Genomic DNA, 20,550 nt, shown 5'->3' with positions numbered 1-20,550 from the left:
CCTACAGAACGCCCCAGGCTGGCAGCAGCCTGAACCCGTCAATGGAGACACCAGCAGAGGGAGAGGCCGGCTCAGCGAGGCCAGCTTCCCTGCCCTTCTCCGCGTGTGGAAGCTGTAATTTTGAAAGCCCTCCTCTGGTTCTTTGTGGACTGGTGGAAGATAAGGAAGCAGCAGCAGCTGTCTGGAGACCAGATCGGTTTGCTATAACCAGCAGGCAGCTTCCCTCACAAATCATTGCAACCCTGGGCATCCATTTCCATCCCAACTGCTCCCAGCTCCCAGCCCAGACCCTTAGGGCCAGAGTAAGAGAAAGAGACTCTCCTGCTGCCACCTTGTGCATTAGCCACACCGTTTTGAGTATTATTCACAAAGCAAGATGCACAAGTTGCTTATTGCATTTCTTCCTTTCTTTCTTTGTATGTTTCTGAGATAGTCTTATGTTGCCCAGGCTGGCCTCGAACTCACAACCCTCCTGCCTATGTCTTTTGGGTGCTGGGATTACAGGCATGTCCCCCTATGTCCAGCACTCCGTGTCTCTAGGATGATTATATTCTGACTTTATTGTTTTGAAAAGGGGGGTTGGCAGAGACTTTTGATTTTAAAACAAAAACAAGAAAGTAAGACCTCAGACTAATTACAGGTCTGTCTATTTGTCTATCTCCAGGACACTCAACTGAGTAGGGTGGAGGTGTGCCTGTAAACCAGGACTCTTGACTTTGTCTAAAGCCGGATGTTTTCCTGCAACTGGGGTTCTAAGAAAATGGGTTTCAGCTGTCCCCATAGGAGGGCAGCAGTGGCAAGGCCTTGTATTTGGTGGGTCAAGACAACTACACGAAGGCTGGGCTCGGCAGCCTTCTCTGAGAAGGCCTCTAGGTCTTTCTTTCCCTTATATCCCAACCAGCAAGCGATCATATGGGCACCTAAAACATTGCAGTAGACTCCGGAGGCTGTTCAGGGATCACTGGGTGCACAGGTGTCACTAGGAGGCAGGGCAGGAGCAGGGCCAGGCGGGGCTTGCACCCACAGCAATCCTGGGTGTGAGCAGGGCCAGGCGGGGCTTGCATCCACAGCGGTCCTGGGTGTGAGCAGGGCCAGGTGGGGCTTGCACCCACAGTGGTCCTGGGTGTGAGCAGGGCCAGGCGGGGCTTGCACCCACAGCGGTCCTTGGTTGGGCAGATCCTCTGGCCCATTTTAGAAAGGAGAAAAATAGTATATGATTCATTTCATACAAGAATGGTTGAAACCATGGCTCCTGAAGGCAGTTTAGGAAGACTGTCTAAAAGTGAGTCTTTAGCTGCAGTGTCTCCATGTTCCCACCATTAAAGGGCCCACCCCACTAAAGGGGAATTTCTTCCTAGGAAGTCAGTTCTCCAACCCTGCCAGGCTCTGGAAACCCAACCGTACCCCCTCGGAGAGAAAGCTGATGACATGCCCAGCTCCACACCTGGACACGATCCTAGGAATGTCATTTGTCCTGAGGGGTCAGAGCCCTGTCTGTCCACTCTGCCTGTCCAGCACAAGACTGCGGGTCAGAACAGAACCCATCCGCCTGCACGTCACGATGCCTCTACAGTCATTGCTCCCATGTGTTCTCCACAGCTGCTGTGCTCACCAGTTTCAGGGCCACCTCATCAGTACAGGGGGCACTCCAGGGTTTTATTTGCTAATTTAGTGTGGGTAAAATGGTTCTTCAGGGTTGGTTTATTTTGCATTTCATTGATTATTAAAGGAAATTACTGCCCCCCCCCCTTCCTCTCTGTGTCCCTTTGGCTAAGTTGTCTGCTGACATTTATTATCCTCTGCCTATTTGAGTAAATTGAGACCTTGATTTTTTTTTTCTTTTTAAGCCAACAGTGAATTTTTAATGTTTTTTTTCACAGCAGCTGCTACAATTTTTCGTATGTTTTCACATATTTCCTAGTGTGATATGTTTGCCCTTTAATTTTGTGTGTTTATTTGTAAAACATTCTCATTTTTGCCATTGAATCTGTTGGGTTTCCCTGGTGGTTTGAAATGTGGAAAGTCATCCTCGCTCTGCAGCCCTGTGAGGCTTGACCACGCCCACCTCCAGTCTGTCTAAAGCCTTCAGCTCTGGACTTTGCCGGCCTTAGATTGAGCTGTAGATGACACTCTCTCTAACCCTCTGCTCTCTCCTCGGCTGCTCCAGGGATCATCCACCAGATGAAAGGCGATTACGACACAGCCCTGAAGCTCCACAAGACGCACCTGTGCATCGCTCAGGAGCTGAGCGACTACGCTGCCCAGGGCCGCGCCTATGGGAATATGGGCAACGCCTACAATGCCCTGGGCATGTATGACCAGGCCGTCAAGTACCACCGTCAAGAGCTGCAGATCTCCATGGAAGTGAACGACCGTGCCTCTCAGGCCTCGACTCACGGGAACCTGGCTGTCGCCTACCAGGCCCTGGGAGCCCACGACCGGGCGCTGCAGCACTACCAGAACCACTTGAACATTGCCCGGGAGCTGAGAGACATCCAGAGCGAGGCCCGGGCTCTCAGCAACCTGGGGAACTTCCACTGCTCCAGAGGAGAGTATGTCCAGGCTGCACCCTACTATGAGCAGTACCTGCGCCTCGCTCCCGACCTCCAGGACATGGAAGGGGAAGGGAAGGTCTGCCACAACCTCGGCTATGCCCATTACTGCCTCGGAAACTACCAGGAGGCCGTGAAGTACTATGAGCAGGACCTGGCTCTGGCCAAAGACCTTCATGACAAACTGAGCCAAGCAAAAGCCTATTGCAACTTGGGCCTGGCCTTCAAGGCTCTGCTGAACTTTGCTAAAGCTGAGGAGTGTCAGAAGTACCTTCTGTCCCTAGCCCAGTCCCTGGATAATTCCCAGGCAAAATTTCGAGCCCTAGGGAACCTGGGTGATATATTTGTCTGCAAAAAGGATGTGAATGGTGCGATAAAGTTCTACGAACAACAGCTGGGCCTCTCTCACCATGTGAAAGACAGAAGGCTGGAGGCCAGTGCCTACGCGGCCCTGGGTACTGCGTACCGGATGGTCCAGAAATATGACAAGGCCTTGGGTTATCACACACAGGAGCTGGAGGTCTACCAGGAACTGAGTGACCTGCCGGGGGAGTGCCGGGCTCACGGGCACCTGGCGGCTGTCTACATGGCCCTTGGAAAATACACAATGGCGTTCAAGTGTTACCAGGAGCAGCTGGAGCTGGGGCGGAAGCTGAAGGAGCCGAGCCTGGAAGCCCAGGTGTACGGCAACATGGGCATCACGAAGATGAACATGAACGTGATGGAGGACGCCATTGGCTACTTTGAGCAGCAGCTGGCCATGCTGCAGCAGCTCAGCGGGAACGAGTCTGTTCTGGACAGGGGTCGGGCCTACGGCAACCTGGGGGATTGCTACGAGGCCCTGGGGGACTACGAGGAAGCCATCAAGTACTATGAGCAGTACCTGTCTGTCGCCCAGAGTCTGAACCGCATGCAAGACCAAGCCAAGGCCTACCGGGGTCTAGGAAACGGACACAGGTAACGTAGACAGGGAACGGGGCTAGAAACACATGCAAGGTGGAGCTGTGGCAGGAAGGGCAGCTGCAAGCTGCAGAGCAGTCGGCTCCCATGCCTCTCGTTTGGCTTTTCAGCAGTTCATTGACTTAAGTGGTGATAGAATTGCTGTCGTGTATGAAAGACACACCACAGCCCAGCGAGGGCAGGCTTGTGCCTGAGTTACACCTGAGAGTCAATCCAGGGCTCAGTTCTCACATGTGGTACGCAGTGACCAAGATGAGAAGTTCATAGGGATGGGAAGCTGGGTGGATCTGCTCAGCCGACCTTTGAAGGCACCTCCGAATTTTATGAATGTGTTTATTAGCAGAGCATTCGGTAGCCACCAGTTATTCACTCCCACCTGGTTACAGGGTGACAGGGCCTGTGTGCCAGTCCTCACCCATGCCAGGCACCTGCATAGCTGTCCAAACAGTACAGCAATGCTGTACTAAACTCATGTCCATCGGCTGTGGAACAGCCGGAATGCTCAGGGGAAACTGAGGCTCAGCCGATAAGAATCATGTGCCCAGACAACCAAAAGCCGTGTTCCCCCTGCTCTGATTGTCTGAGCAGCACACACAGAAGGCTGTGCCGGCCAAGGGATGCTCCCCTCAAGGGGGGTACTCAAGAAGGTGCCTGTGTGTACAGACAGGGCCTCCCTCAGGGGCAGGGGATCAGGGCTCCCGGAGGGGAGGAAGAGGTCAGACTAATCGTCACCCACAGACTGCTCCAAGAAACTCGGGGTGAGCGATTTATAGCTCCTGTAAAGTGATTTCAAAAGCACCGTCTCAGCAGTAGTGGAGGCTGGGAGGCCCGAGTCCTGGACCCTGCTATCATCGTGTCTATTAATATATTTTATGTTTCCTCGGGGGTGCACATCCCACTGAATTGCAAGCTCCTGGGAAGGTCACTAAGGGATGACTTTTGAATTGCTTTCCAGATTATGAAATTCCTCTGCATCTCACTCTAAGGGCGCATGATAGATTTTTAGCTAGAGAAGGAGTTAAGAGCCTCTATAGTAAGTGACAGTGACGAATGCTTTTCATTTTCTCAGGGGCTTTAGCATGTCTGCACCTGCACAGAGTGATGTCATTGCTTCTCTGTCTGCATCCCCGCAGGGCGACGGGGAGCTTGCAGCAGGCCCTTGTGTGCTTTGAGAAGCGGCTCGTGGTGGCCCATGAGCTCGGGGAGGCCTCCAATAAAGCCCAGGCCTACGGAGAGCTGGGAAGTCTGCACAGCCAACTAGGGAACTACGAGCAAGCCATCTCCTGCCTTGAGCGCCAGCTGAACATTGCCAGGGACATGAAGGACCGCGCCTTGGAAAGCGACGCGGCCTGCGGCCTGGGGGGTGTCTACCAGCAGATGGGAGAGTACGACACAGCCCTGCAGTACCACCAGCTAGATCTGCAGATTGCAGAGGAGACAGACAATCCCACGTGCCAGGGCCGGGCCTATGGGAACCTGGGTCTCACCTACGAGTCCCTGGGCACTTTTGAGAGGGCTGTGGTCTATCAGGAGCAGCACCTGAGCATCGCGGCACAGATGAACGACCTGGTGGCCAAGACTGTGTCCTACAGCAGCCTGGGAAGGACTCACCATGCCCTGCAGAACTATTCGCAGGCAGTCATGTACTTACAGGAAGGTAAGCAAAGGGCTCCAGCAGAGGAGACACAGCCAGTGCTCCCCACCAGGTTTCCTCCATAGTTTTGTGGTGTTTCCCTTTCCTGACCCAGCTTTCTGGACCTCTAATGCCTCCCCCTCTCTCAGTTTTGGTACCTGCCTCTAGCCCGCTGCCCAGATAGCTGAAACCCCTTTGGTTGTCAGAGCAGCGACTGGACACATGACACATCCTCACCAGTCGGATCTTAAGACGTGAGGACACAAAGTCAGGAGGGTCCACCACAGAAACAAGCCCAGCTGCCTCAGCCACGGTGACTTTCCAGAGGACACCTAAGCACCACGCCTACGGTTCTCAGCTCAGGCACAGCAGCTGCTAGCCCAGTGTCTCCACCTGGGGCCCAGCCAGGTTCCTTATGGCGTTTGCTCTCACAGTAGACAAGCTGATGTTAAGCAGCCTGGAAACTGGGCACTTCTCCCTCTGCAGCTACAGTCTGTTGATTACCTGAGGCCGGTGGGGCCTTTCTACATGAGGTAGAATCTCACAGCAAAGGTGTTGCCTTCTCCTCAATACTGGGGTGTCCTTGCTCTAGAAGCCCTCAGAGGTGCACAGGTCCACTGTATATAGGAGAGGGAAAGAGGTAGGTGTGCTCACTGGTGAAGAACTTGGCTCCAAGTTTGAGGCTGAAACACCTTTGTAAGGGCTTCCACCTGCAGCCCCTTTGGCCAGATTTTACTTCTCACAGCAAAACTCAGACATGCCCTTTTGCTACCTTCTGCTTCCCTTTTTATCTTTCTTTCTTTGACAGTGGTGAGGAGCACATGTGAGCTCATTTCACATGCTAGGCATATTCTCTACACTGAGCTGCACCCTCAGCCCAAGAACTGTCCATGTATCTCTGCTTTTGTAGCTTCGTCACCAAGACATGGAGAAGTACCGCGATTTGACCCTGACCCTTACGTTAGTTCATTGCAGAGCAGGCTCAGCCCCTGTCTGGAGTTGTTTCTGACCGCACAGAAATTTCAGGGTTGAGGCAGCTATACCCTCCTGTTCTCTAGCCCCAGGGGCCATCCCCAGGGTGGGAAGCAAGAGACTGAGTGGACAGCAGCTACAGGCTGGCAGCAGCTCAGCACAGGCCTGCAGTGGGGAAGTTCTGACGCTGGAGCCACTGTCCCACCCCTCTATGGCTCCTGTGGGCCCTTAGCTTTGCTGAAATTCTAGTATTGTAATGGTCCCGGCACCTAGCGGCAGCTTTCAGCTGAATGTGTGAGATCCCAGCATGCAGGGTTTGCAACAGGGGCCTTGCTGTTCATTCCCTTCAATATCATTTCTGGGGAGCAGCTGGCTATACTGGGACATTGACACACAATTCTATATTTGTGGAAAACTCTGCAGTTCGTTTTTATTGTTTCTTGTTATAGGTCTCATAGAACTCTAAAACTTAAATTCGAAAACTCCCTATAATGGCTGAGAGGGTTTGTGAGCCTAACGAGGTGTCTCTAGTGCACTCTGAGCAGACTCGGGACACTTTAGAGCACCTGATGGCACTCTCCAAGTGTGGGGCAGGAGGTCCTGCAGACCTGCAGCCGAGGGCCAGTTCAGCTGGGAGTCACCCCAGCTTCCCCCTGCCTGCCCTGTGCAATGGAATGCTGTGTGGGTCTGAGTCTGAACAACTCCCAGATGCTGTGACTTATCACCGCTAACTCCAGAGCTTTCCAGCCTTTCTCGCTCTGGAGAGCAAAGGAAAGAAGCTCGATCCAGCGACTCCCTGGGGCTTTACCACAGTGCAGAGTCGGGCAAGTGTCCCTTTCCAGTGGCCTGTGGACACCCTTCTTGCCGGGGACACACACACTTGGAGGCAAGTGAGGTTCCTCTCTCACAGAATTTGTCTTCCAAGGGGGTTGCCCAAAGAACCATACTTCTGACTCAGACCGAGGACTTGCCAGACATCTGCACTGAAGGGCAGTGTGGTGTGTCCTTTGAAAGTCACAACAACCAGAGCCATGCTGGTTCTCCCAAGAACCATTGCCTTTCATGTGAATTATTTACAAATTCTTCTGCTGCCCACTGGCATGATTTAAACTCAGGATGCTATTTCTGAGCTCTCTGAGCCGTGTGTTTTGAAATGCATCATAAATTAGGAGGCTGACCCCCGAGCGGCACTACTCACAGCAGCCTCTCAGCTGACTCAGGGCCTTTAAAAATCAGGAATCACACCAGTCCAGAGTGCTCGGTGCTGGCTTCCTGCCCTGACTTAGATGAGAGGGGAACCCTGGCTTGTGTGTACAGTTGAGCTGTGGGAGCCATGCGGTGGCTCATGTGCAGAGAACACTGGAATGCAAGGAGAGTGTCAGACCAGCATAGCGACCATGTGATGAACTGTGGCTGTCAGGCTTAGCCCCACAACGCCCTGGAGGTGGCTGATGTCCTGAAAACCCAACGCTTGCTGTGAGTGAGTGACCCACTGCAGGTGCCCATGTGGAGACCATGGGAATGAGGGCAGCCGTTCAGCCTTCCAGCTCACGGTAGCACTTGCTTTGCAACCCCACTGAGAGACATCACAGATGGGACCCAGAGCGTGTCGGCAACTTCAGTCACAGGAGCAGAGTCCAGCTGCGTGCTGTTCCGCTTTCAAGGGACACTCCCGAACCTCTCATCAGCGCTGCCTGGATGGTGTGGGGTGAGATAGAAAGGGATGTTGTCTTAGCCTCTGTACCTGGCTGTCAGGAAAAGCTTTTCCCAGGCAGAGAATCTGGGGATATGAATGTATCAGCCAGGACCTTTTATTTGCAGAGCTAAGTGTTTTGCATCTGCGAGGGCAGCCAAGCTAGGGGACATTGGTTTTCCTGTTTCTGTCTGCCCTAACCAACCTACCCACTGCCAGCAGCCATGACCTGGGCTCCTGCTGCAGCATCTCCTCACTTCCTGTTACACTGGAAGTGTCCTCTCCCTGGGCTGGTTTGGCATCTCCTACAGCCTTCCTTACATGCATTGGAAGCAGAATCACCAGTCGGTCCCTGTCCCCTCTCCTTATGGTTCTGTCTGCTTTCAGGCTTAAGGTTAGCTGAGCAACTGGGTCGAAGAGAAGATGAAGCAAAAATCCGCCACGGTCTTGGTCTCTCCCTTTGGGCAAGCGGAAACTTGGAGGAGGCTCAGCACCAGGTACGCAGAGCTCTGTCCCAGGAGCTAAAGCACTCACCATGGCTGTCTCAGCAGCTGTGGAGTTCTCAGGGGTGCTGGCCTGTCTACTAGGCTAATGCGCCCAGAGCCCCGTCCTGTGTAGCCAGGGAGTGGCCAAGACTCTCGCTCATCCACAGGCAGATCTCTTGATTTCTCAGATCCTCATGTTGTGCACTGTTGCCATGGTTAGTATAAAACCACATTCGTTCTTGAGTGAAGAGGTAAGATCAGGATGCATGGCTATTGAGCTTACTGTCCTTGGAGGTCTCTAGCTGGGGTGGAGGGTATAACCTCTCCCCCTTTCTCACAGGGAGTCCCTGCTGCTGAAGAGTGTGTTGTCACACTGGCTGTGGGTGGGCAGGAGATGTCTGCTTCAAACTCAGCCCTTGGCTGTTTGAGTGATTCCTGAGTATAGTGTACCAAGTAAAGGGGGTCCCTCCATGAGCCCACCGAGGCCTGTCTCCGTTGGAACAGCCTGTGCACAGGCTGGGGCTGGGTCTGTGCTGCAGCCTGCTGAGGTGTTAGGGTATTGAGCCATGACCTTAGAGGTGTGAAAGATTGGGGCTGCATGTGGCTCAGCAGGGGAGAACTCACAACCACCCTAACTCCCCCTCTAGAGAACCCAACAGCCTCTTCTGGACTCTGCAGTCACCTGCAGACAAGTGTGCAAATAGACACGTAGCCCATGCACACCAATAAAAATTTTAAATACTCTTTTAAAAAGTATTAAAGGCAATGACAAAGATTAATGCTGTCATTTCCTATGTACAAGAATCAAAGTTTATATCAACAAAGCAATTTACAGTTTTGGAAGTCCCTCTGCTCTCTGAGCTATTCCTCAAACTGCAGCAAGACAGATGACAGCTTTATCAACATAGAACAAGCTGAGACTCTGTGTCCTGGCCAGAGTCTGACGGTGCTGAGTGGCAGAGTCCAGAGCATCTCCATCTGCTCTCCTGCTCCAGGTGCCCGGCTCCGCGCTGCCAGCCTGTATAAATGTGGAGCTTCGGGGACAGGGTCTCCCAGAGAAATGTTAGCTGTCTGGTCCTCAAGGTGCCCATGTGACTAAAACTAGCCCCATGGAGATAAACAGCCTGGTCTTGAGGGCCATGTTTGGGCTCTGTGACACTGGGGTGCCTACAATCTCACTGCCCAGCCTGGTCCATCTCCTGGGTACCCAAGGCCCAGGGTGGGGTGGGGGTGGGACAGTTACTCTTGTCTGGTGACAGAAGTAGAGGATTTTCATTGTTGTTTGTGTAGATAATTGGTTTTAACAGGTCCTTCATACCACAAGTCCTAATCTTTCATATTCCCTCGTCTATCAAAACCTGGTCACTAGTCAACTGTGGATGAGTTAGCTGATTTCTTCAGCTGCATGAGGACCTGCCTGGCAGTTGTCCTTTGTACCCCTTTAAAAGGTGATTTCAGGTTGTGTGCCCGGGTGTTGGCAAGGGCTATCTTGCATCTATGAACTGCTGGGCATTGGCTGTGGGTGGTGGGTGACAGTCTCTGTCCCTTGAAGCTCTACAGGGCGTCGGCCTTGTTTGAGACGATCCGGCACGAGGCACAGCTGAGCACAGACTACAAGCTCTCTCTGTTCGACCTGCAGACATCATCCTACCAGGCCTTGCAGCGGGTGCTTGTCAGCCTAGGTGAGAGCAGCTGGTGTGTCTCCCCTCCCCTCCCTTCCCCCTTGTGCACACAGAGCCCATGTTTCGGTAATCGCAGCAGACAATGGGGCCACAGCCTGCTGTTAAACAGTCACTTGTTCATTCAGCAAAGGTTGGCAGAGCAGTGGGGCAAATGCCAGTCCCTGTGAGCTCAGTGAGCACACTCGTAGCTCATCTCTACCAGGTGTCGCACCACAACACATAGGTTGATGAATCCAGTGTGACATGATTGGCATAACCACAGGAGAGCAATTCAGATGCTGAGAGAGCAGAGCAAGTGTCCCTCCCCCACAGACCTCTGCACCAGGTGTCCTTCTCCCAAAGACCCCTGCACCAGGTGTCCCTCTACCAACACGTGCCTCAAGCCTCACTCAAGCCATGTACTGAGATGACATCAGCCACTTCTGTTTCCTTGGCCATGCATTCTTGCTGCCAACTGCTCATACCCTGTGGGCCTATGTCCCAGGCTGTGCCACACAGTCATGGCTCTTCCCCACCCCACTCCCAGCCTGTGTATTGAAAGGCAGCAGGGTAATCCACAGCCACCCTGCCCTGGGCTTCAGTGTCCACAGTGTCCCCTTCTTGGCTCTTCCATTGCCTGCTACGTCCAGGAAGATGTTTGTATGAGTTGCTTTTGCTATGACAAAGCACCCAGGAAAAGTGAATCACAGAGGGTGTATTAGGGTTTATCATTTTAGAATGCAGTCCACATGGGTGGAGGAGAGGGAGGCAGCTGGTCACCTCATCCATAGTCCTAAAGCCCTCAACTGGCTTCCCTTTGTCTGTTATAAGAGACCTTTCTAGACGCACCCAGAGCTGGCTCCTAGGTGATCCCAAACCAGCCAAGGGAGCAGTGAAGACAGGCAGACATCACAGAGTTCATGCTTTGAGTTGAGCGTTTGAGGCCTTCTACACACCTTTCCTTCCCACACATCTAATCCTCAGGCTTCCTCTTAAGCACGGGCTGGGTTCTTGTCTGGGATGTCATTTATTGCCCATTATGTTCACACTGTTAAATCTGTCCAGCACTTTGGGGATAATTTTCCAGTGTGTGCAGAAACTGTCCCTGCTGTTCCAGTTAATAAGTTAATAGAGTAAAAAAGGGTATTTGCACGCACTCCCATAAGCCCCTTCTTTGTAAGGCCGCCTGAACAACAGAGGGTGAAGCCTCTGGACTCACTGGGAGTTGTGGCTTGGGCTCCCCAGCTCCAACCTTGTCTCCTCGGCCCTTGCTCTGGCAACATTTCCATGTTAGTGTTTACCCTAAAGTCTGTCCTCTGCAGTGCGGTGTGTCCCTCCTGGGGCTTCATGTTGTCACGCGTCAGCTTCCAGGCAGCAGGAACAGGTGTGCACAGCCCAAGAGGAGGTGGGGCTAGTACGCAGACTGGAAGGCTGCAGGAACAGGTGTGCACAGCCCAAGAGGAGGTGGGGCTAGTACGCAGACTGGAAGGCTGCAGGAACAGGCGTCCACAGCCCAAGAGGAGGTGGGGCTAGTACGCAGACTGGAAGGCTGCAGGAAAGCTTGGAGAAGAAGCAGCCTAAGTTCTGCAAGGAACACAGAGGCCTCAGCCCCTGCCCAGTGCCGGGGATGGTAGGAGCGCAGAGTGGCACAGGCTCTAAAGGCAGCGAAGGCCCCTCCCATGTAATAACACCTCCATAGTTGGGACCCCACTGAGTCTACTGAGCTCAGTGGGCAGCCATCAGAACCCCTCTTTCTGGGAGTAGACCCAAAGCAGTGTACCCAAAATTCTACCACAGCTGCCACAGAAGCTGCGGGTCTCCTCCTCGCTCAGCTGCTCCCTGAGTGAGCACACCTGTCCCTCTGTCTCCTAGGCCACCATGATGAAGCCTTGGCAGTAGCAGAAAGGGGCCGGACAAGAGCATTTGCTGACCTGCTGGTGGAAAGACAGACCGGACAACAGGACTCCGACCCCTACTCACCCATCACCATCGACCAGATCCTAGAGCTGGTTAACGCCCAGCGAGGGCTAGTGCTGTACTACTCCCTGGCCGCAGGCTACCTGTACAGCTGGCTGCTTGCTCCTGGAGCAGGTAAGGTCTCTGTTGAAGCACAGGAAGGGAGAAGGTGGAGGGAGGCTGAGGGGGGTCGCTGAGGGCCACCACATGGGTCAGATGAAGGAAAACCTTATCAGCACTGGGTATCCATGGTGGGGCATCCTACTAATAAAATAGCCCAAGGAGGGGTGGCTCCTTGCCATCAGATGAGAAGACATCCAACACGGGAGCCCGAGAGAAGGGTGAGGTGGCAGCAGACTTGTAGGCCGTTGCTTACCACCTATGAGTGATCTGATCATTGTGGCCTCCGGTAACATTACGTACCAAAGTAGTGATGACTCTCCTGGTTTATAAGTAAATCGTAAGCTTGAATTTCTGAGTTTAACAGAATCAAATAGGTTTGTTTGAGGTTTTTTTGTTTAGGTTTTTGTTTTGTTTTTGTTTGTTTTGTTGGTGGTAGTTTGTTTTTTACTAGTTCTGTCAAAAAATCTGTTTTAGAAGTGAAAATCAGGTTTGGTTAAATCAGCACTAAGCACACAGGATGTAATAGTTTCAGTGAATACAAAACTACTAATTGGCTGTGGGGCTATGTTTTTGCATAATAAAATGCTGATGGCTTCACCACGCCAGGGACACACCAGATCCAATTAGAGTTTATTGACTGGAGAAGAGGGTCTTATAATTGGGAATCTTGAAAAATGGGCTTCTCGCTTATCTGTAAAAAGTTCAGTTGCCAGGGAGACGTGACAAGCCTCTCTCTCCATTCACAGTGAAAGCGATGGTGCCAGGCATGGACGTCTGTACCTGCTCTGTGTCAGCAGGACCATCTCCCCCTTCCCCCACCCCAGCCGTGCTCACCTGGGCTTCCCACAAAAGGCATCCTCAGTCTCCCCCTCACCTCCTATGCTGGGTTTAAGTTATGATTTTCCTGGGCTAATGATCGATGTCCGCATCCCTGCCCCCAAGAGGGTTTCACGCCCATGTGGACAGGGTTGGCAGCTGGCAGATGTCAAGTGCCACCTCTGTGGTGGCTGCATTGTTGGGGACATGTCTGACAGGTGGCATGTCCAGATCATGTGACAGTGAGCCGAGTGTAACGAGGCGGCTATTGTGCCCTTTTTCTCTCTGCTGTTAATGAGACTGAAGCTCTTGCCAGGGCTATGATCCAGTCAGAGGACCAGCACACCTCACTGCCATGTGAGGACGTGGCCCGAACTTATTGCCAGGAAGCTACTGTGGGCCACCTCCATTTCACAGGCCATCTTTTCCCTCCCTTAAACCATTAGTGGCCATTGGAATGAATGAATACATGCTTAGTGTGGTCTGCTTTTGTGAAATTAAAGGTCTTTGGTGACAGCGTCCACTTGGTTAGTTCTGGTTTTGTTCAGTTCGTCAGTCCCTGCCAGGGTTTGATCTGGACACTTGCATGCCAATCACGAAGCAGGACTCCTCAGAGCGTCATTCCAAAAGTGCACAGAGAGTGATCCATACCCAGAGGCTTCTGCGTGTGTCATCAGAAGCTTGCCTGTCTTGACAGTGTGTACCATGAGCAGGCACAGGCCCAGGTCAGGAAGCCTGAAACTGCAGGATCCCAGCACGCGTGGCAAAGAAGCCACACAGCGCCACGTTCCCCTCTCCTGCCCTTGCCCGAGCTCTCCTGCTACCCAACCATTCATGACCTTGCCATGTCTACCTCGTTGCAGGAATCCTGAAGTTTCATGAACATTACTTGGGTGATAATTCGGTGGAAAGTTCCAGTGACTTCCAAGCCAGCAGCAGTGCAGCCTTGCCCGTAGCAGCCAGCTCTACCCTAGAGCAGCACATCGCCAGTGTCCGGGAGGCCCTGGGGGTGGAGTCTTACTACTCCAGGTAGGAGGCTGTGCCTAGTTCATCATTGTTCTGTTTTGGGTGGGTTTTGATGGGAGATTTTGGAGCAGGAAATAGTAGAAGAAACCTTGTAGGAATCTCATGTGCTTGGTCACTGCAGTATATAGTCAGGTGTCCACCATACGTGGGCAGTCTCCCCTGAGCTGGGGAGGACCTCCCCAGAGATGTGGGTTTCCTGAGAAGGATGTGGCAGTGACTATAAGCGTGGCTGTGCAGGTAACATGACAGCCGACTTAAACAGAGGCTGTATTAACCCATACACAGTAAACAGAGTTTGTGCTGTAGCTGATTGACAGAATCTGTACAGATCTGCATGTTGGAGGGCTGAGTGAGGACGATTGGCCTCCCAGACATCAGGGCTGGGGACAGAGGCAGCTTCTACAAAGGGTGTGAAAGATATGAGCTACTGGCAGGGTTTTTTTTTTTTTTTTTTTTACAATGCAGGAGGAAATGGTTTCTTCCAAATACTTCCTTGGTGTTTGCCAACACCCAAGTCCCCACTGGTGACCAAATGTTGCATTTCTGTGAGGAAGGCCTGAATAACACCTATTCAACCCAGATAGGGCGCCTGCAACATATTCCACCCAAGTCCAGATGGGTGACTCAAGAGTTTATCTGACTGCCTACAGAACATGGGGAATGGGGATACTTAAAAGGGCATGGCTGATCCCCAATAGCTGCTTCACCCAAGCATCCTACTTCAGTTACCTTCTGCCTCCTGTATACTCTAGATGGGCCTGTCCAACCTGTGGCCCATACACCACATGTATCCCGGGAGAGACACAGACACTGACTGACAGTATCATTTTTCTAGCACCTTCCAAGTTACATGCAGCAGGGCAGGGTACTTACAGCTAGCGGGGAACAGAGTGAATGGCTGGAGTTTCAGGAAAGGGACCAGTGGCCTTCATTCCACGAGGGAGCATCAACAGAACTCACCCTGTGACACTGTAGTCTCTGATGAAGGCAGTACTGGCCTATTATACCCCGAGGACCACACTCCACAGCACCAGCAGTTCAGAGTCCTCAGTGGCTGGTCCTGGTCCTGGTCCATGGCAGTCTCGGTATTGGGTCCTGGGCAGAACCTCTACTCTTGACCCAAATGTCCCAGAACCATTGAGCCCAGGGTGTCTCTGGTCCCATGGGCACTTTTCCTGGCTCCATGTGTAGGCACTTGTTGGGTTGCCTGTATTACTTATAGAGGGGTTCTTACATGAGAAACAGAATAACCACTGGACAGTGTAGCATCAAGGTCAGAAGAGGATAGAGTGGCCCCCTGATCCAGATCTCCTGTCCAACCGAATGAAGTCCATGGCACAAGTGAAATGGTCTTGTGTGACACTGTCAGTGTCATAGGGAGTGTCAGGCATGCTGGTGTCAGAATGAGGGTCAATACAGTCTAGCCCTCACCAATCTGTTCTTCATTATCCAAATTAGAATCTTGTTTTGAAAAATTGGAAAGCATATAAAATGTTTTCTAGCTTCTGTTTTTATGAAAAATGATGAACAGGCACTGTGGTTGCTGGGCATCCCAGGCTGGCCTGGCTCTGGCCTTGGGCAGTGCTGTGGTAAGCACAGGGATTGATAAATGGTAAACCACAAAGACATAGAGGTATGGATGCCCTCTGAGGTTTAAATCATAAGTGCCCAGAAACTAGGTCAGACCAGAGGCGGGCAAAGCTGCATCTGCAGACTGCACAGCACGCATGCCTGGTGACCAGGCCACTCCCTGGCCCACAGCATTGCTTGCTTAAAGTGAAACACAGGGTAAAGAGCAGGCTGTCAGAGGAGACACAGAAGGGAGGGTGAGCAAGCAGGCAAACCAGGCAGGGCCCACCTCTCACAGTGTCGAGGGACTCGGAGACGGGAGTCTATGGCACAAGGCTGTTCCCACGGTGCACATGATGTGCACTGTCTTTACCCCCCAGGACTGGAGCAGCTGCTCAGCTTAAGTCCCCGCTTTGATGCCAGATACTAGGATAATGATAATCAGGGCGGACAGCCTACTTGCTAACCTACAGTATGGTCAGCAGCAGGGTGATAAAGAGACTAAAATCCTAGTGAGTGTATAAATGTACTGTCAGTGTGGCAAGCTGGTCTGAGCAGGGAAGGGGTGGTAGCCTGCACCAAGAGCTCCAGAGGACCCTAGTGAGAAACGTGCTTCTGAGGTCAACTTACCCTGAACACATAATGCCTTTGGAGACCCCTCAGGCCACCGCTCCTGGGTGCTCAGGTACTGGGCCTCTTGTTAGCCTTTGAGATGACTATTTGGTCTCCTGAGCAGGAACAGTCACAGTGGCAGGGTTCTGGCTTGGAGGGCCCCCTTGAGCTGAGACTGTTCACTCAAGAAGTAAAGCCTTTCTTGGACAAATTCAAAATGTCAGCCTAGGTTTCAAACCAAGGCCTGCAGCTTAATAAATGTATGGAGGTACCCGGATGGGACCTGCTGTGTGAACCCTCTTACAGAAGCCTGGGGAACAACTTTCCAGTGTACCCTGGAAAGCAGCTGAGGGGCCACAGCCAGGCTGTGTCCGGCCAAACCAGCCATCAGTGAAGCTAGCCCACTGAAAACATACGTCACCTCTTGGTTGTCACGTGCCTCGATAAAATCACACATGCGAAAGAAGGGATCTGATTGTGACCTTTGAATGAGGGGCATTGCTTGAGGCTAGAGGCCGGGTCATGCTTCTTCCCCCATAGTCTCAATCAGAGAATGTCTTTGAGCCTTGCAGTGGTGGCACATGGGAAACAGAGACAAGTGGATCTCTGAGTTCTGAGTTTGAGGCCAATCTGGCAACAAGGGAGTTCTAGGACATCTGAGGCTACAGAGAAAACGAAATCCTGCCTCAAAAAACCAAAAAGAAAAACAACAACAAGAAGAATGTCTTTGGAGTTTATGCTCCACACGCCATTCCAGGCAGGAGATGGGGCGGGGCTGGCAGTTCCTGTGTTCTCTGCTCAGTGAGCAGTGGACCCCTCAGTGTTGTCTCTGGAACGTTGTGACTCCTTGCTTAGTGGCCACTTTACTGGACTGCCCTCAGTAGCTGGGTAGCTGAGCTCCCACCCTGGGCTTCCCCAGGCCTGGGGTGACCGTCAGCAGTGTGTCTGTATTTTGTGAGTTTCGTGGAGACAACAGAAAGGTCTGTGCGTGTGGCTTCTCCTCTGTGAAGTCAGTCCTAGGATGTAAAGCTGTGCATATGGAGGCTAGGGTGCTACACGAGAAGTAGGATACCAAAGCGCACACTATAGTTTTATACTGAGTGAAGTGTGCGTGTGTCAGGCATATACGTATGTACGTCCGTGCATGCAAAGATGGGCTGTGCCGCATGTGGATGGTAGGATGAGGGCTGCTGGCTGTGTTTATTACACTGTTTGCATCATTTCCAGGTTGTCGAGAATGCTTATGTGTGTCTTTTACAATGGCCATATGCTATTTTTTTTAAATAGAAATGAATAAACACAAACATAAAACCTCTGCCATCCATCCAAAAGAAAACACAGAAACCTCCCTATAATTTTACCACACAAAAAAATAAACACAAGTTTGGGAGCTCATCACCTTATCTGGTTTTACACATTATCCTAGTAGATGTGTTTTATTTTCCATTCTTTCCCGCATTGAACAAGTTGCTTGCCTCAATGTCCATGCCCCCTCAGAGTCCACGCCCTCCTCGATGGCCATGCCCTTGATGGCCACACCGACCTTGGTAGCCACGCCTTCCTCAGTGTCCACACCCTTAACAGCCACCACCTCTGCTACTACACCCACTTCAGTGGCCACGACCTCCTCTGCTCTACCCTGCCCATTGCCTCTACACTGCACCTCACACAACTGTCTTCCTGAGCTCTGAACACTTCTGACTGTGTTGTAGTGACTTCTAGTGTCACATTAACATGTTTCCTCATGGCTACAGAACATGGAAGTCTCTGTGGGGATGAGTCTATTGGGCCACCTAAGGGGCCCCAGGTGCCTCTGACAGTGACATCACCAAGGACCCATCCCAACATGGATGGCAGCTCACCAAAGCTGCACCCCTGCATCCCTGGGTCCCAGTGCCAGTTAACCTTCCACCTCCTGTATGGGATAGCATCCCATACCATATGCATATGGGGATAGCAACCCATACCATATGCATATGGGGATAGCATCCCATACCATATGCATATGGGGCCAGTTGGGGTGGGGGCAGGAATCCCAGGTGAGGGTCAGATGACACCCCCTTCCCCTCAGGAGGGAATGTTTCTTATGAAGATTGTCTGCAAACTTTCATAGCTGCTCTGATTTCAACATGATGGGGACCATGTCCTGTCACAAGGGGAGAGACAGAACAGGCCACTTCCCACAATCCCTAGTCTGAATGAGTCCAAGCCTGTGGGGTCCCCACTGTACCCCAGGCTTTAATCCTGGTTCTCGTGCTATCAGAGCAGGAGTCTGAAGGCAGAAAGGATCATCACCTTCCTATCCTTCCTCCGTGCTCTCTAATCTGTAAGTAAATTCCATGGGCTCTCCCTATAAAATGCAATTTTGAACAAGCTGCCATGGAACTAGCGTAGAAATGAAACATCTGGACAGATCTGAAAGTATTTAAGAGAGTGAACCATGCCCAGCTCTTCCAGCAGGGGCAGGTCTAAGGCCAGATGATTTCAGTGTTGACCATCCCTCCCTACCTAACAGAGGTGCAGACAGCCTCTACTCTCGAAAGCACCCACACCTGTAAGGGAGGAGTCAGTGCGTTCGTACGGTCAGAGTTACCCAGACACCGGAACAACCCAGATGCTACAAGGAAACTATGAACTGATGTCCGTGTTCTGGCTACGAATGTCTCGGAAAACACCAGAGCCAATTCAACGGCCCTTGGAAAGGATGCCAAGCCCTAGCCAAATGGGATTGATTTCCAGAAAGCAAGAATGGTTCAGAACCTGGAAATATTAATATAATGCACATTAACAGGAGGACAGAGATCCACCCTCAGCCCAGCTGATGAGAAGATGCTTGTGACACCCTTTTGTTATTAAAAAAATATATTACAGGAGAAGAACAGAAAGGGGCACTCAACCTTGTCACATTCACATGTGGCCGGTCCTCAGTCAGCATGGCTCATAAGAACCCCCACTAGAGTCATGAGCAAGACAGAGATGCCATCTCCTGCCACTGTTATCCAGTGTGGTACCCACAGTTCTCATCAATAACAGGACTTTGAGTATGAATCCTGAAAGCCCCCAGATAATGCAGAAATAACATAGATGCAACCAGGTCACAAGGTTCTGAGCTGTGACCCAGTCCAGTTTCTTGGCTCACCAGACAAATTTGAGATGGAGGTTCATACTACCCAAACGTGGGTTTAGTAAGAGAGTGGCTTTGTGTGTGGTACTTGGTAAGAACTTTACCCCGGCTGAGCTTTCCTGCTGGGAGAAGCCTTCCAGCCAGGCTTGCTGTGTGCAAGTTGCCCCCTGGGCACCTGGTACAGAGCTGGGCAGTCTGGGACTCTAACTGATGAAGGCACTGCTACAACTAGATGTGATGGTGCCTGGGTGGAAGGGCTCCCCAAGACTGTGACTAAACTGCAAGTGCAGTAACCCTGCTAAGGGGGGCTGTGCTCCTCCATTGTGATGAAATGTCAGACTTGGTAAGCGACTGCTGTGGGGATCCCTCTTCATGCTCTTCTAGGCTCCTGTAGTATGCGTTCTTTTGTAATCAAAGGCTTTTTATCTCAAGCACCATCTGAGCTGTGCTGGTTCACACATGCTCCCTGGCTGCAGCACCGGGCCAAGTGCTGGAGTTACAGACATTTGATGTGGCCCCTGGGAATCTGAGTCACCATGCTCAGTGGTCCCTACACTTGCGCCGCAGGAGCCATGTCCCCAGCCCACCTGCTTCCACATTAGGCATAGAGAATGGTGTTGGCTGGAGGTGCTCATATGTACCGTCTGTACCGTCTGTACCGTCTTGCTTGGTCCCAAGGCTTCCAGCCTGCTCTGTGATGTGTGTACTCCAGTGACCTCTTCTATAAGTCTTTTGCACTTGACAAACGCTTACACAGGTAGGCTAGGCTCGCTGAAGCAGAGGATGTCTGCAGGGTCTAACCCATACCTATACCTCCCTCCCAGGCAGGCTCAGCAGTCCATAGCACATGGAGCCCTAAGTTAATAATGCAGGTGGGAGGGAGGCCCCGAGGATACACTGAGCAAGTGGAGAAGTGAGGGAGAAAGCACCATCCCCTGGAGGCTTGGACTGAGAGCCACGGCTTCACCCGAGTGCAAGCTGCAGCACAGCATCAGTAAGGCGAGGCTAGCTCAATGCACAGAGCACGGCACACTCACAGGGTTTCTCCTCTCCATGTTTCTCTGCCCTCTCCTTACCTACTTGTCCTCCTTGTGAACACCATGCACGGGGGTGTCCTGGACACTCATGGGTGGACAGACCCCAATAACAGGCAGTGATGGGACTCAAGTGAACTGCGAGCCTCACTCTGAGGCAAGCATGGGACGCCCCTTTGGTACCCACTCCATATTAGGACTTGTCAAGATGTCCTTCCTGCTTCTGAAGGATGTACACAGATGTGGTGGTGATCCACAGTAAATAAGCAGTGGCAGACAGAACCGATTCGGGGTCTCCCTGATAACTAAGAGACCCTGTAGGGGTCAGATTTCA

At 52.0% G+C, this 20,550-nt stretch overlaps 1 protein-coding gene across 2 annotated transcripts in view; it reads left to right on the top strand.

Moving 5' to 3' along the window:
* Ttc28 (tetratricopeptide repeat domain 28) overlaps positions 1-20,550 on the top strand; it is a 431,438-nt gene that overhangs the window by 364,986 nt on the left and 45,902 nt on the right. For both annotated transcript variants that reach the window (XM_052169038.1, XM_052169039.1), the window contains 6 exons: positions 2,168-3,509; positions 4,646-5,169; positions 8,198-8,307; positions 9,848-9,977; positions 11,829-12,047; positions 13,715-13,880. In XM_052169038.1, coding sequence (XP_052024998.1) covers positions 2,168-3,509; positions 4,646-5,169; positions 8,198-8,307; positions 9,848-9,977; positions 11,829-12,047; positions 13,715-13,880 — 2,491 coding nt within the window. The remainder of the gene's footprint in view (positions 1-2,167; positions 3,510-4,645; positions 5,170-8,197; positions 8,308-9,847; positions 9,978-11,828; positions 12,048-13,714; positions 13,881-20,550) is intronic.

The sequence above is a fragment of the Apodemus sylvaticus genome, chromosome 22 (assembly GCF_947179515.1).
Source record: "Apodemus sylvaticus chromosome 22, mApoSyl1.1, whole genome shotgun sequence".
NCBI lineage: Eukaryota > Metazoa > Chordata > Mammalia > Rodentia > Muridae > Apodemus > Apodemus sylvaticus.
This window is presented reverse-complemented; position numbering and strand designations above follow the sequence as displayed.